The following is a 16770-nucleotide window of genomic DNA, read 5'->3' on the forward strand; positions in this document are numbered from 1 at the left end:
TAACCAATCAGTGTACAGATGTTAGCTTCCCAGCCAATCAGATGCAAATTAAAGCCATAACAAAATCACATGACTTTTCCCGCCCTTGTCAACCCGCCTCCCTTCCCCTTGCATATCGTATTTTAGACTTTTGATTGTAAGAGACCGCGTGCATTTGAATTGAGTCACGACCCTGTGGCTTAGAAAACTCGATGATGAAATGTTGTATGTCTTGGAAAACCTTGGTCAAAAAATGTCAAAATAGTCCTTGACTCCTTGCAATAGGCTTGATTTCCGCCGCTCCCTCTAGTCCACCTCCGGGGGAATGAAAACCTGCGATCAGGCTTTCTTTTTTGGCGGCGAAGGAAAGGAGAAAAAAAAAGGATTGTATCAGGCGTTCATTTTTCCGTTGACCCTTCCGCCGCGAGTAAAATAACGCCTGATCGCAGATTAGGGGATTGAGTGCGGCCTGTACGGGCTCATTTTCCCGAACTGCGGAAATCAAACTGCGGAAATCGAACCCCCCTGTGACCCCTGTGTCCTCCTCTGTGCTGAGAGCAAAATGAGGAGCTTCTCTTGTGGAAAGTGTGGAGAGTGGAATTTTCCTAGTCTCAAAATGAGGCTTTCGAAAAGGGAATTTTATCTGTCCTGATCTGAGGAGATCGTAACTAAACATGACATGACATGAAGTTCGTGACCCTCAAGGTTCGAGCCGCCCAAAATAGTGCGAGCAGAGAATATATTTTAAAAACAGGTTCTGCCGGTTAAAAGGTCGTTATACGTGTTTCAGATGTTCAACGTCAGTTTACACAGAAGTGAACAAAGTCAGATTTTTTTTGGACTTCAGCATTGTGTGCTTTACAATGAACTATCCAGGAGGCTGCATGGCTCCAATCCTACATTTAGACTTTTTTGGGGGTATGTTTCATACCGTTTCATAAAAGTACGGGTTTGGAATCGTTTGCGTGCGGCGGTCTCCTGTATTTGGCTGCACCAGGGAGTCCCACCTTACCCCTCCCCTCACTGGGCCCCTGGGGATAGACACTCGACTAAACCAAGACTGACAAAACCGCGCAATAATACTTTCACGACGAAGAGTTCTTGAAAGATCTCATTCTATTGCACAAATGCAGCTGAGCAACTAAATTAGACAAGCTCTGTGCATATGCCTTGCGAGAACCGGATGATGGTCACGTTCGCATCCACCCCCCACACACCCTCCCACGAGGCGATCACATGACGTTCCAAGAAAATCAGTGGAAAAATTTCCGCGCGATCGAAAGCCGGTTTAGTTGAAGGTTTTCGCACTCTGGCGCTGTTGAATTGTCCTGTTTGACGGTGAATGCTTACTGGAGTTTGAGTTTCAACAAGAGGAAAGGCGAGCAGTGTCTGGCTGAGATCAAAACGCAGCTTAGAAGGGCGTTTAGGACTTTAATTTCGCTGGGCTCTCACTACCCCAAAAATTATCCGTGGCGTTGCTGAAACCTTCCAAACATTAAACCGGTAAAGCTTTGCTTTTTATCAAGAGAACTGTAAAGTCTTTAGAGACAGAGAACTTTCGGAAGTTCCTGAGTACTCAGAGGACGTATTTTTAAAACCACTATGAAGAAAAATCAGTCGTTCCAAGAGAGAGCTGCCTTGCTTCGTTCCGAAGACCGTCGATATAAATCGCTCGGCTCCGTTCACCAAAACAAATGCAAGGTTTACAAGCGACGTTGGTACATTCTGGCTGTTTTCTCGGTCGTTGCTGCGTTAAATAATTTAATTTGGAATACTTGGGGACCGATACAGGGAACTTCACAAGTCGTTTATGGCTGGGACAGTACGACCATTACACTTCTTGCTGACTGGGGCCCGATATCGTTCGTGGTTGCTGTGGTGCCGATGTGTTGGTTGATGGATATGAAAGGTAAATGTTATTGCAAGTATTTTAATTTTTGTATCAGTGGTAGTTAATTTTCCACTTTCGTTTTGTTGCTTGATTTAAAATGTCGTGGCGTGCAAGATATTTCGACAGATAAGCTTGAAAATTAATTAATTAAAATTTAGACAAGATCAGGTTTGGCAAGCTAAAGATTAGAAGGTTCGAATTTCAATTCCTGGAGAAAATTTTTGAACTGCGTGTGAAATGAAGCACGGATCGGGATGGATGATATTCACAGTTATCAAAAATAAGTGCAGTAGATTTTTCAAGTAAAAATTTGATTGAAAGTTTTGTGCTAGGTACTTACACACAGGGGGGTGAGGGTGGGGTTATACAGTGGGTGATGGGGAGTGATTCCCTATTAAATAGAAATCCCCCCTCCGCCCCCCAAAAAGCTAGAAACTTTCTTGCCATGGTACTAGAGATCAGTGGAATGTTATCTGGTACTTGGCGGTGGGTACAGCTATTACGCAGGTAAGCAAAGGGGACAGGGTACGTAATCTTCAATGGCCAAGAATAATTTCTGTCCAGGGGTGGCAATACTCCTAGTGGTTTCATGTAACAGAAACAAGGGTTAGGTGTCAGCATCAATGAGTGCCTTTAACTCCTTGAATTGGGAAAAATGGCAATTATTAAACATGCTGATTGTAGTCTTAGTCCTGGGCTAGCTTTACAAACAGTACATCTATACAGATGAAACCTGATTTCTCAAACTTCCAAGGGAGATGAAAGTTGGTTTGAGAAATGGGGAGGTTTGAAAAAAGCGGGGTAAAATTACAGGAAAGTACTATCCAAAGCAAACAAAAATTGGTTCGGAAAATTGGGAGCTTCAAGAAACTGAGGATTCAAGTTGATTCTACTGTACAAGATTTTTTGCTTTCAATTGTTTTTTATAGGCTTGAGAGTAGCTGTCCTAGTTGCTGTTTTCTGCGAGTTTATTGGATCTGGTCTGCGCTGTATACCAATAAGTGATAAGCACATGAATGTTGAAACTGGGCTCATCCATCTTGGACAGTTTATAACTGGAATTGGAGGGCCGATCGCCATGGCGGCAGCTCCAATGGTTTCCGCAGCGTGGTTTCCACCCGAGCAGCGTACGACAGCCACTGCAATTTCTTCCTTAGCTTGTTACAGTGGGACGGCATTGTCATTTGTGATTGGACCACTTATAGTTCCAGATGTGGAAGAGTATGCTAAACATGCTAAACTTAATATCACCAAGGTTGATGGCGAAATCCCTTATATAAAACTACGAGAACACTTTAATCATACACAGATAGACTTCTTCAAGAATAAAATAATGAATCTTATGTACCTTGAATTGGGCATCACCGCCGTTACAATGCTCTTTGTCATCATTCATTTTCCTGAGAAGCCCAAACTGCCGCCAAGTGTCACTGCTGCTATTGGACGTTTGGAGTTCAAAGTTGGTGCCAAGAGCTTACTGAAGAATGCACAGTTTTGGCTGCTGGTTTTTATTTATGGCATAGGAACTGGAGTATATGGTGGCTGGTGTTCCATTTTGGATCTGAATCTTTCCCAGTTCCATATTGATCAGAAGACTGCTGGTTGGCTTGGGTTTGGTGCTGTTGTTGCTGGATCAGTCTCTGGAATTTCATTGTCAATGTAAGTACTCTTATCAAAATTATTAAATGCTATAGATGTTTTGGTGGTTGGTGGGTTTTTTTTTTCCGTGGTTAAATATAGACACTTTCCATAATCAGACACTTCCCTTAAGGTTCTGACAATCTTATGGTTGGGTCCCTTCTTTTTCTAAATGAAAAAATTTATTTGGCGAGTGTACAGCTTTCAGCTGACATCTTTCTAAAACACATGTTCCAAGTTTCAACTGTTTTGTATACTGATGATTCAGTTCAGCGCACTTCATCAGTTAGCATACCTCTCATCAAATAAGTGTCCCCAATTGCAAGTGTTTTATGCAATAAGCACGCTAATCTAATAATTAGCCCTTATGCAAACTTGTAAATACCCCCATTCCAGTAATTTCACATGCATCTTCCAACATTAGTGTTCAGTGTACTGGGCTTATTTGAAATCCAGTTCAGAATGATTTGTTTAGTTAGTTATACGAAGAGTGATTAGTGATTTTAAAGGCACATATCCCTTGAGCTACCAAATTTTAACAAGCGTCCAGGCATCATTGTTCCTTATCCCGCCTGTGGGAGCAAAGGGTGTCCTGGAAGCACCCAGGCACTAGGCATGTATGTGAAATTACATAACTGCTAACTTTAAGATCATTGTTTGTGTTTTAGATTTGCAGACCACTTCACTCGTTATATGAAGCTGATTGTCATAGCACTCCTGACCGGAGCCACAGCGTCACTGACAATATTCACTCTGATGTGTGCTGGCATTATCTCATACTCAAAAATTGTTCTCTTTATCACAAGTATCTTGGGAGGATTATTTGTGAATGGAACCATCCCACTATTCTTTGAATTAGCGGTGGAATCTACCTACCCTGTTGCTGAGGGAATCACGTCAGGATTCCTCACATTCTCTAATAATTTCCTGCAAATAATTTTCTACATCTTCCCAATGATACCAAACTTTGGTCTGAAGTGGATCAACTGGTGCACATTTGTGACCACAGCTCTGTGTATTCCTCTCTTGATGCTTTGGCAGCAAAGGCGTTACCGCTCTGATGTTGACGCAAAAGACAGCTATGTTCCTGCGCCGCATAACAAAGAATTGAGCACTGAAGTCAATTATGGCAGTGAAAGTGTATCTAATAGTGTAAATGGTTTTCTTCCAAGTAACTCAATACAGACAAATTCGTATGGCACAAATAGTTATCCTTCCATTGCATAATAAGTAGTGTAAGTTTTTCAGGGTTGTATAATTCAAAAGGAGTGTAGCAACAAAATTAATGTCTTAAAGCCAGATCAAATAAGAACAAGGGTTGGTAAGGTATGTTGCAGAAGGGTTGGTGAGACTTGACGGATAAGAGTCATCATCATCATCATTGTCATCATCATCATCATCATCATCATCATCATCATCATAAACTTTATTGAAGTGTCAAAATCCTCTGGTAGGTGCAGTGAGGCCCATTAGCTAATTGGGTACACTGTTACTTCTAAAGTTGAAGACAAGTTTTCTTGAGCTTATATTACTCAAAGAATTTGAGGGTAAGCAAGTGTTGACAACATTTACCAGGCAAACACAAGAAAATTCTTGTCAGCTGCCCTAAAAATCCAAACAGGTTGGTTTAAATCCAACTAAAGTACATCGTTAAGAGTTAGTGGTCAGACAAGAGCATGACTTCCTGCTCTTGTTGACTCTTGTACTTGTTTAATCTGGCTTTCATAGCTACCATAGTAGAGTTGGCTGGATTGAAGTATAAGTATCAAAATCCAGCTAACTTTGAATCTAATTTCTGTAGTTTGAGCATTAGATTTTGTTGGGCAGAACAGTTCTAAGGCAGTAAGGATGGAGAACTATGAAGAAAATTACTGCTCGTCCTTGGTGTAAGAACCTGTGAAACACACCAGTGAGGAAAAAAAAGAACAACCACGACAAACAAGAATTCTGAAACAATACAGAGCAGGAAAACAAGTAGCTCCAAAGCCAATTTTTTTTTTACAGGTTCTTACACCAAGGTAAACCCAAAATTTACAACATGGCCAAACTTTTTGAAGTTTGGCTCTGAATCCTTTGAAATCTGAATTTTGTTGCAAAATCTTAAATTCAAGGAATCTTTTGTGACACTTGGTGCTTAACTATTGAAAATGACAAGATAAGTTGCATGAAATGTTGCACCATGTAATAGATTTTTCAGTTATTATTATCGAGTTCACAAAATAACATAGACCTTTATTGAGAACAGGATTAGTTTTCTAGTATTCATCAACAATCAGTATTTAGGAATCATTTATTTTCAGGTGTATTTATTGCAATTTTTGTGTCGGAATTTTTCTTGAAGAAAATTATTTGAAATGTTGACTGTGAGCAGTTGCTCGTTAGATCATTCTGTAGATCATTGTAATGCTAGGCCTGATCTAAGTGAACAAGGGCACTAAGAGAAAGGAAATCAAACAGCAAGAAGACTTATGTCTCTCCTAATTCCAGCCTTCTCCAAAATGACACCTTTCCCTTTCAATGGCCACCCTTTCTTGCCTTGGTGACATTTCTTGATGTTCTAGGAAAGAGTTGCCCACAGTCAATTACCGGGGGTAAATCTGGTAATTAACAAGAGGATTGTCTCTTCTGACCATGGGGTTAAAGGGTTAATGGTATTAATTTATGTTTTATTATTTGTTTAACACATGCAGTTGCACTTCGTTAATACAGACACTCAAAATAGAGATCCCAATGTCCTCACAAAATTGGGGGGGGGAACGTTTGACAATGAGTTATCCCTATTATGGAGGTGTCAGCAAGGACACATGTATAACACTTAAAATATTTTTATTTTTTTTTTATTATCAGAAAAAATTTAACAAGGCAGTCAATTATATTTCCTAATATATTATTTCATTTTCTTCATATTTGTTAAATTATTGTAGTAATGGGATTTGTAAATTAAACAGAAATCATTCACTTATTTTCTTGTATAAAAAGCGACATGAGTGATAAAATAAATTATGTGTTTCAGAGATTTTCAGATGTTGTTCTTGTTAATAAAAACTAAATAAAAGTCTCAAGGGTAGTGTGCTGTTCTTATCTGTAAGTAACCTGCTCAGGCCCCCGCCACAAAAAAAGAACGCCTGATCACAGGTTATCTGTGTAGTTTCTGCAATTACCCGTACCTGATTTTATTTGTTCAAGTATTGTAACTGGTGGTTAAACAATTTTATTTTATACAATTTCTATGTATGCAGGTGGCCACTTCTGGAAAGTACTTGTTCATCAAATTAGGACTTGCACCTTGCCGCCCCCCATAATGCCCTTGGGTTGTGGGAGGTTTGTTGATTTTCATTAAAAGAATACCAGAAATGAATTGAACGTCAATCAGAAGTAGCTGCCTCACTATCTTCAACACAAAGCCCATAACAATTTTAAGCCCGGACCAAAAGAAGGTGAGAGTTCAAACTCTCGCTCTCGTTTGGCATGGAACTCTCATGTACTCTCATTGACTCTCAAGTCGAACATGCTCAAATTTTTCGTAAGATGGAGTTGATCACTGAGTTTGACAGACTCTATCTTGTTTGGTCGAGTTGATTATAGTCGATGAGAGTTGATGGAAACTCATATGAGATTCAACTGTCATCAACCCTCATCCCCGGCCCTCATCCTCGTTTAGCCTGGGCTTTAGTGGGAGGAAAGCGAGGTCGTGTGACTCGCAGCCTTTTCCCTTCTTTTCTTTTTCACTTTTCCATTCTATTGAATGCAAATATTATTGTGACAAATGTCATTTTTCTACCTTCCAAAGGACGCTTCTAGAAAACTCCCTCTTACACTAAGGAGGGAGCACGGGGCGGACTCTAAAGCCGTTTACAAAAGAGGTTTATGACTTCCCCCTCACCGCAAGCATAGTTAGTAGATGGAAGTCAGAGATTTTGACAGTTTACGATGTGAGACATTTCGTGCGTTTTACAAAGAGCCTTATGAGATCATCATTTCCCAAGCGAGTAGGTGATTGGTGCGCGTTGGTCACGTGCTCCCCTGGAGTCGGCCATTTCAAATGTTCGTTGGAACTTGCAGCGAAAGTAATCGTTGAAAAATTGTATTTTGCAGCACATTTGTAAAAAAGTACGAGCTGCTTTTGTACATAAAATAGGACGTTTGAAAAACATAGGCTAAACCATGGCAGATGATGCCGATATTACGAAGCTGCCGCTAGAAGATCGTCTTTGCCACAAGGTTAGTAATTTCGCGCCGCGGAGTTTCAACAATATTTTGGAAATGACAAGAAATATTCAGCTCATGCAAAAATTATATTTTTACAATCTAGGTGTGGAAAGCGAGGTTAAGCGGTTACGAAGAGTTGGTAAAACTTTATAAAAAGATAGACGATGAGAGTAGCAATGAGTTTAATAAGTACTTGGGATTGCTGAAGAAATTTGTGATCGATAACAACGCTGTTGCACAAGACAAGGGTCTTGAAGCCGTATTAGCCTTCTTAGAGGCTGCTTCGCCTTCGATTTCTGGAAGGTTAGTGATCTTTGTTTTGCCCGTTTATTGTTACTTTCCAGTCTTAAAAATAATTTTTGAGGCGGTGCTGTTTCAAGAACTGTACACGTTATGTAAACGACAAATTATAACGCATTTGAATGGGTTCTGAATTGGGTAAATAAGATGATATCGGACTTGGAAGATATTTCCTTGGCTCAAATTTGAAAGTAAAAGTTCAGCCGTAATTTAGGTCACTCTCTGTAGGATAGATGATTCAAAAATGATTTGCTATCGTTATTCTGGCTAAATAAGATGTATTATTAATAATTATCAATGTGAATTAAAGTTGAAAATAATAATTAATATGAATCTAGACATGACAACCACTCGAACGTTCACAGTTGGGTTCAGGAAGGTGTCTTTTTTTCGTTGAGCAATTTTTATATATGAAAGTATAAGACTCTCAAGCCAATTTTTTCAATTTAAATTTATTTCAATTTTTTTTTTTATTTTTTTATTTTTTTTTTTTTTTTACTCCCCCCTTCCCCCCTTCCCATTTTTTTTAACCTTTCATTCGAGTTAAAGATTAGGTTTATGACATTTCACTTTTAATTTGATGATTATAATATTTGCTATATGATTATCAGTAAGGTAAATGCTTTCATTACAACAAGACAGTGTAGTTCCAGTATACAGTATAGTCAGAATTCCCCATCCAAAAGCTCCTTTCTCCTTCTCTTTTCTTCGGGCACAATCTTATTGAAACCCCAGAAAGAGTTCCTCTGTATGTGATTTAAATAAGAGATATTTGATTGTTTTTGGCTTCAATTGAAAAGGGGGAAAAAGGGGGGGGAGGGAAACATTGAGATTTGAGAGAAACAAAATTAACTGTTTCCCACAGGACCAGTCATTTATTGATTTGTTATATAGCACAATAATTAAGACAAGATGCAATGTGTAAAAAAATCAGCTTGTACTCTTGACCCTCAAAGATTTTACAATGTTACCTGCTCAGAGACTTTTGTGGGAAACAGTGCTATTGTAAGATGTCATGTAAACTCAAAGAGGCCAATGAGAGCACATTCTGTTGGGAAAGAAAATACCAGCTATATAAAAATACACTATATTAACTGCTTTACATTGGTAATACATTTCAGGGTTGCTGGGGATATCATAGCTGGAGTAGTGACCAAGTGTTTAAATGCCAGACCCAAGACCAAAGAAAAGGGAATTGACATTATTTTGATGTATATTGAGGTCGAGAAACAAGATGTCGTCCAGGTAAGTCATAAGAAAAGGACATATCACAGCTCAGTAGGTCTGATATCAAACTAATAAATACAGTCAACTCTCGTTATGGTGGGCACGCTTGGGACGTTGTTTAGTGTTCATTATAGCAAAAGTCCGTAATAGCGGGAGTCATTTCCAGTCAAACCTCTTTTGCCGGGGATCTGCATTCTGTCCATAATAGCGAGTGTCCGCAATAGCGGGTTGTCCGCAAGGCGAGAGTTGACTGTAGGACAGCATGCTACTTTTTGTATAAAAAATTGGAGAATTTCACTACATGTTAAAAAGAAAACAGTTCATTTTTTTGGGATATGCTTGGTTCAGTTATTTAGGTGTGCAGTTGTTTAGGTGTCCAAGTGAAAAAAAACAAACAGCCTGACCATGAAAACTCAAGAAAGATAATTTTAAGTCTGGGGAACAGTACTGTGATAAATATTAATACAATCAAGTCTTCCATATGCAGACACCTTGGAACTGAAAAAATTGTCCACTTAGAAGAGGTGTATGCTTATAGGAAGTAAAAATTTAGTGTTTGTACTATATGTGGCTGGGACCCTGACTACCGTAACTGTCTACCTATATGAGGTTCTGTCTATGGGGATGTCTAACACTGGAGGTGTGATTGTATCTCATAGTGTTTTGTTACTTTTTCCAATTTCAGGAGGAAGTTCTAAAAGGACTTGAGAACAAACAGCCTAAAATTGTTGCTGCTTGTACTAATGTGCTAAATAAAGCCATCAGGCAAGTGTTACTGCCATCAGCAATACTTTTGTGTGTAGTAAAGGTTTCTACAGTATGTGTTTTCAAGTAGAGTTGCTCATATTGCTTCACCAAATATTTGAAAAACTGTAGTTTATAGTGAAGCGTTTTATACTTAATCCTTTGTTTTTTCAACAGTGAATTTGGTGGCAAAGTCTTTAGTTTAAAGCCCATTGTCAAAGTTCTGCCCAAACTGTTTGATCACAGTGATAAAAATGTCAGGGAAGAGGTAAGTTGACAGTCACCTAATATCAACATACAGATTCTCCTTACTGTTCTTTATACATTTCTCTTGTACTGGTATGGAGAATTTGATTACGTATAAACCAAACAATTTCCTCTCAGACTGGCAATCTGTTAATTTTTCTCATTTCTTGTATGCAAGGGGTATCAACACCCATCTTTTGACGTGCTAAACAAATAAGACAGGTCGGAATCCGCCAATCACAGCTCAGTAGCATGACCTTTTGAACTTGTGGGCTTCTTTGCATGAAACCAACACCGTTATGCATCCATTTTGAGTCTCTCATTTTAAACAGCACATCAAAAGAAGATGTCGAAAGATGGATGTAGAAATATTTTTATGCACATAACACTGCAAACTGGTGTTAATTTCCATGTGTTTTCAGTAAATTCAAAAATATTATCAGTATAATCAGTTGATTCAACAGCCACCCACTCTCCTCAAGAAAAACTTTGAGAAGAATGGGTAGCTGTACACAGGCTTAGCTTCATCATCATCATCATCATCATCATCATCATCATCACTTATTGTTTCTCGATTATGATTGGAACAACCATTTATAATAGACACTACACAGATCTCTGTAGAGTTTTGTCATCAGTGCGGAATTTTTTGGCAAGACTTTCAGGAGGATAGCAAAGGGTTTATGCGTGACATGTGAAAAAGGAAAAAATTAGACTACGATGCATGAAAATAGCTTGTAAGAAAGACGCGCAATTCGGGAATGTTACTGTTTCAAGTACAGGTGTCGGGTGACAGTGAATTTGACTAAGATTTGTGCATGAAACAGGATCACGCTCCCCCCTTTTCTACCGTCTTTCAGACGTCTATGTTATGGGCAGGGAAAGTAAACGAGTGAGTGCTGAAAAACGTTTCTCTGTTTTTGTGGACTGTGTACAATATCATTTTCAAATTGATGGTCCCACAAATTGTAATCTTTCATTGGATGTGATTAATGTTTGCAGGCCAAAGCCCTTGCTATTGAAATATACAAGTGGATAAGAGATATCATCAGAACTCAGCTACAAAATATCAAGCCTGTTCAGGTTTGTATTATAATAATATTTTAATTTATTGTTAGTAATGCATTTCAAGAGCACAGTCATTTCCCCCTTCCATAGGCAACATGCAATTGAACATACCAAAAAAAGAAGTTTCAGTAGAAATGTGTCATCTAAAGTTCCCTTTTGCCTTGAAATGGGTAGGACTGAGGTAAATAATTAACAATTATCCTGGTGGTTTTTGGCGGGGCGGGGGATGTTTTTTTTTTTTTTTTTTTTTTCTTTTTTTTTTTTTTTATTGGGGCGGGCCGCGCGGAATAATTTCTATTAACTGTTAGAAATATATTTCACAAATCAAAATCACTGTTTTTATTACTTTTAATGCCAGGATCAACCCATTGATCAATTTATTATAATATTTAAGTAAATTACTTTACATCTTTTAAAATTTAATAATTAAAATTAAACTATTGAGTAATAGACTAATAATTACAACAAAATTAATTAAAAAGACAATAAGTCTTACATTTGATCTACACATGGTCACATTTTTAAATGTACATGTTACCAAATTTTTATTAGTTTTTTCCAGTTTTACTGGGAAATGTTAGTTTGGAGTTGATTGCTGGCTTGACAAATAAACCATGTAATAAATAATTAACTGGCTGTAGGGAAAAATTGTGTTATCTTGGACCAAAGTTGGACATGATCCTATAAACCACAGATTTTGTAATCCAGCTGTTCAACTTTAATTATATGCAATATTTTGTGAATAAGATTTAGTGTTTAATTTAAGGGTGTAGTGGACAAGACTAACAAATTGTTAGAAAATAATTTCTTCAAAATGTCAACAAATTTGAAAATTGTTTGGATTTAGTTAAAAACTTAAGGTTTTTGAACCCTGTCATATGGAGATTATAATTGGCAGTGTGCTTTTCAGGGCTTTTGTGAAAGGAACAAAAAACCCATCGTACAATGCTAAAGTGCAAAAGAATGAGATCTTGGTAAATTTGCGCAATTCTTTATCTTCTGAAAAACGCCACAATTCACCAGGTACCCCAGTAGAGAGGCTTTCTCTCAACACTACGGTAATGTTGATATAGTGATCATTATTTGTTGTTGTTGTTCTTGATATTATTGAAAGCAATATAATGTTGAATTTTTATTATGTCAATTATTACCTTTTGTTTACATGTGTCTCTGCAAGCCCCCTTACAGTCCATACTGCTTTAGTCCACTGTACCAAAAAAAAGATGGTGACTGGTACATTTACCTAAAATATAATTCCTAGCATGTGAAAACACTAAAAACACTCAAGACATAAAAACACACAGAAAAGCTCTAAAAACTTCAAACCCTACATAAGCAAGGTTGTTAGTCTATTGGCTGGGTTAGGTTCGCAAGGTATTGTGGTAAAATGTACAGCCACCATCTTTTTCCTATACAGTGGATTGCTTTGCCTGGTTCCTGGGACCCTAGTGCTTTCTGTTATAAATATCACTGCAGGGTACAGGTTAATTTCCCTCTTCTATTGTTTTATACAATTTTATTTTTTTACAGTTGAAGGAGTTAGATGAAGAATGGGGGAAGCTTCCACCAGCACCGCCTGCACCCATCAGATTCACAAGAAGTCAGCAGCAGAAGATGGCAGAGCAAGGAGCTGCTGCCCCTGCTGCTGCTACTGGTGGAGATGAATCAGCAACCGACGGAGGTTTGGTGTTGTTTTTTGTATATAAATTTAAACTGCAGCTTGGAGTCTTCCACATTTCGATTTGCAAGCAGACTTACATGCATCTATCACCCTTTGTTTATGCCTAAGGGATCATACAATGTATGTCCTTCTCTATATTCCTGGCCCTATCTTGTCCTCTAGGCAAATTAACTCCAAGGCATGCTTAGTGTCTTGGCTCAGTCTTAGTGGGCCTACTTCTCTTTTTGTAGGATTTAGCTTGAGCTGATTGATCATGAACCATCTGAAAATTTTTTAAAGTCACTGGCATTTGTTTTGTAGGTGTTGCTATGCCAGAACAGGAAGCTATTGACCCATATGAACTAATAGAAGCTGTTGAGATTCTTTCTAAACTTCCTAAGGACTTCTATGAAAACCTGGTAAGTAATGATTCAGGGGATTTAAACACAGGATGATTACTCATGGTTGCTAGTTACATATAGCATCCAGGAGTGTTGTTCCCTACTACCCTTGGATGGAATGCTAGTTCAACACAGGCTCCACCTTACAGGGCTGCAAATACTTTTTTCCACTTGATAGGACATATGTCCTACTAAGACACCATCTTGTTCGGACAAAACAAATTATTGTGGTCGGACTGATTTTATTCATCGCTGCCATAAATTGATTTACCATCAAAACATTGTCTGGACATCATGTCGGACCACACTTGGGATTTTGTCGGACATTGGCAAATTTTGGTTGGCCAATGTCCAATGATCTGACCGTTATTTGCAGCCCTGACCTTAGAAGCCTGTTCCAGGCTCTCGGTTTGTGGGGAAAAGGGAAAAAATGTCACCATGCCTCCCAGGGTGGTGATTTGCATAAAACAATGAGTGGAGACAAAATTAACTGCTCAGTTTAATTTTAATATTTCATTTTATAATAAAAATGTTTAGGAAAACAAGAAATGGCAGATAAGGAAGGAAGCATTAGAAGCACTTGAAAAGCTGGTGTCTAATCCTAAACTGGAAGGAGGGCAGTATGGAGAATTACTGGGAGCATTAAAGAAAGTAAGCATTTAAGCCTGGTTCTCATTTGTAATGCAAGATATCAGGGTTTTCATTAAGAATTGTATTAGCAGGAGAATAGTGTAAAGTAACGGGAGAATAATTTTTAAAGGTCCTGCATCTTAATAAGAAAATAAGTTAGGTAGAGGCCTTTAAAATTTCGTAGCCGGAGAATGCTAGTAGTAGAAGGAGAATCTCCCATCTCCGACCTAAAAGGCATATATTGTTTTATCATTTAAGTGCAGGTGCAAGAGTCTATACAAACACTGAGAAGTGCAAGCATTTATAAAGAGAAAATAATTTTTTTCCTTGAGTTTGTGTTGCATTTCTCAGTGTTTTTATTTAACTTTTGTGTCACTGTGTACTAATGCTTATAATGTTATGTACAGGGTGTATGGTTTTTTTTTTTTTTTTTTTTTTTTTTTTTTTTTTTTATTTTTCTTAATGTAGTTAAAACCAAGCCCAAATTATTCACCCTAAAGCTAGGGTTTGCCGACTTATGGAATTACATTTTGTGGTCCTAAAAATCAATGACACTCTCTTTTCATATATTTCAGCACCAAAATAGTGACTGTTAAATATTGTTCTTCATTTAGAGGTGACTCATTCTTGTTATGTCAGCTTGCAAGGAAGGAATATTGCCTAAATTTTATTTGATTAACATAGTTGCCTGATTTGTTTTCAGATCATTTCCAAGGATGCAAATGTAATGGTTGTAGCCCTGGCTGCGAAGTGTGTTGGCTTTTTAGCGACAGGACTGCGCAAGAAGTTTACACAGTATTCCTCCATGATAACATCTCCTCTCTTGGAGAAATTTAAAGAAAAGAAAACAAATGTCGTGGCTGCTTTAAGAGAAGCTATTGATGCTGTTTTCCTCACAGTAAGAAATCGTTTCGAGTACATATTTTTTGGGATTTAATATGTTCATAATGTTGTCAGCATTTTTCTCCCCTCCCCTCCCCTCTGACCTTTTTACATGTAGCACCGATAAGCCTTTTGACAAAAAAAAAAAAACAGGACTGATTTAAAATAATTTTGAGGTAGTCTACGTTGTAATTTATTACAACCTGTGGTTTATTACAACCCTCCTTTCTTTTTTTCAAATCAGACAAACTTTTCTGCAATGCAAGAAGACCTTTTAGCAACTCTAGAACACAAGAATCCTTCTGTGAAAGAGGAAACTATTCGATTTCTGGTTCGTTGCTTTAGCAAGAGCACACCAGCGGCACTTCCCAAGACTTTTCTCAAGCCAGTTTGTAGCAGTCTTCTGAAGGTGAGAGCTTGTATTGCATAAAATATTACATACAGACAGTAGTTGGAATAGGCTACTCAGAGAAAGGGCAGCAGGGCTGCAAATAACAGTCGGTCATCGGACATTGGCTGACCAAAATTTGCTAATGTCCGACGAAATTCCAAGTGTGGTTGGACAGGGAATTTTTTTATCGTAAATCATATTACGGCGACAATAAAAAAAGATTTGTCTTCACCACAATTTCGTTTTGTCCGACCAAGATGATGTCTTAGTAATAGTAGGACATTTGTCCTTTTAAGTAAAAAAAAATTATTTGCAGCCCTGGGGCAGTGACTGCTTATTGTAAACTGGTTTGACCAACACATGCAAAAAAGGAGGAAAGGCCCACCATTAAGCTTCAATCTTGTGACTGTTGTACCTGTAAGGGCTATTTTTGATCATTTTATTCCTAAGAAATGTCAATATCTCATTGTACCTACCTTTATCATTGCCTTGTCAATCCTACAGATGATTCAGAAAAATAACCAATAGTTGTTATTGCAGTTCTCAGCAGTTTGACTTACAAATGAGGCAAAAGGGTCGTTCTGTATTGTGTTGATCTATGTATTGACCCTTTCCTCTCATTCGCTTCTTAACAAAAGACTATACTATTGCAGGCTCAAATGCAATAACAGCTATTAGTAGAAACTCAGCTGTGTTGTATTGGAAATCCGCGAATCTGATTGGTTCTCCCACTGTTTTCTATTCGCCGATAGAAAACAGTCGCGTGCGCGTAGCACTTAAAGCGGTAAATTTTCCTGATTTTTGTCTTTAAAGTGCACAAAATTGTAGGTTTTGGACTGCAATCCTTTTGAGTTTCTACTTAAACAATTAGACTACTCGCCCTCGTTTCCTATGAGCAACAGTCAACTCGGCTGCGCCTCGTTGACTATTTGCTCATAGAAAACTCGGGCTCGTAGCCTAATTGTTAATTAGGAGATATTGTCTTGATATACCAACAAATTCTCCTTGGCTTCGAAGCTAGTCTTGGAAGAAATGTATGGCAATCTTCTAGGAGAATTATTATTTTGAGACTGCAACAATTAAGTATCATTAAGAAATGTTGTGAATAATGTCATGATCAATATATTTTCTGTTGTAGAGGATGGATGATACTGTTGGTCCTGTAAGAGATGCCACAGCTGAAGCATTAGGTACACTGTTGAAAGTTATGGGTGAGAGACCTTTAAACCCGTACATTGAACAACTTGATAAAATCAAGATGGACAAGGTAGGTCACATTGTTTTGTTTAATTTGTACATGTACCTATAGTGCTATTATCCAACTCTGCTTTGTGGGGTACAAATAACATGGGAAAATGAGTACAGTCAAATGTCTCATGATATTAATTTTGTACTTCACTACCACAGCAGTGTGCTAGAAAGCATTTTCCACTTATTTCATTTCACTCAGGGAGTGGAAAATCATAAACTTTAGGCATTTTCTTAGAAATGTTTTGTTTACTGT

General features: G+C 38.0%; 2 protein-coding genes across 3 annotated transcripts in view; both read left to right on the forward strand.

The window, feature by feature from the left end:
• Positions 1 to 1245: 1245 nt before the first annotated feature.
• LOC144632530 (solute carrier family 49 member 4 homolog) lies at positions 1246 to 5246 on the forward strand. Its single transcript, XM_078491198.1, has 3 exons — positions 1246 to 1888; positions 2800 to 3529; positions 4177 to 5246. The coding sequence occupies exons 1-3, from the start codon at positions 1582 to 1584 to the stop codon at positions 4733 to 4735; spliced, it is 1596 nt and encodes a 531-aa protein (XP_078347324.1). The 5' UTR covers positions 1246 to 1581; the 3' UTR covers positions 4736 to 5246.
• A 2293-nt stretch (positions 5247 to 7539) lies between these two features.
• The window catches only part of LOC144633753 (cytoskeleton-associated protein 5-like), a 31438-nt gene continuing 22207 nt past the window's right edge, over positions 7540 to 16770 (forward strand). For both annotated transcript variants that reach the window (XM_078492619.1, XM_078492618.1), the window contains exons 1-12: positions 7540 to 7729; positions 7821 to 8020; positions 9139 to 9262; positions 9930 to 10009; positions 10166 to 10256; positions 11237 to 11317; positions 12833 to 12983; positions 13284 to 13381; positions 13901 to 14014; positions 14697 to 14891; positions 15120 to 15284; positions 16405 to 16533. In XM_078492619.1, the coding sequence (XP_078348745.1) occupies positions 7673 to 7729; positions 7821 to 8020; positions 9139 to 9262; positions 9930 to 10009; positions 10166 to 10256; positions 11237 to 11317; positions 12833 to 12983; positions 13284 to 13381; positions 13901 to 14014; positions 14697 to 14891; positions 15120 to 15284; positions 16405 to 16533 (1485 nt within the window). In that variant the 5' untranslated portion in view covers positions 7540 to 7672. The remainder of the gene's footprint in view (positions 7730 to 7820; positions 8021 to 9138; positions 9263 to 9929; positions 10010 to 10165; positions 10257 to 11236; positions 11318 to 12832; positions 12984 to 13283; positions 13382 to 13900; positions 14015 to 14696; positions 14892 to 15119; positions 15285 to 16404; positions 16534 to 16770) is intronic.

Source organism: Oculina patagonica, chromosome 12, assembly GCF_052425735.1.
Source record: "Oculina patagonica isolate OP01 chromosome 12, crgOcupat, whole genome shotgun sequence".
NCBI classification, from domain to species: domain Eukaryota; kingdom Metazoa; phylum Cnidaria; class Anthozoa; order Scleractinia; family Oculinidae; genus Oculina; species Oculina patagonica.

Bases quoted from the DNA above. Each gene is read 5' to 3' on its own strand.
- LOC144632530 (XM_078491198.1), top strand. From the start codon at position 1,582: ATGAAGAAAAATCAGTCGTTCCAAGAGAGAGCTGCCTTGCTTCGTTCC. The intron at 1,889-2,799 runs GTAAATGTTATT...TGTTTTTTATAG, and splicing joins TTGGTTGATGGATATGAAAG to GCTTGAGAGTAGCTGTCCTA. The intron at 3,530-4,176 runs GTAAGTACTCTT...TTTGTGTTTTAG, and splicing joins TCTGGAATTTCATTGTCAAT to ATTTGCAGACCACTTCACTC.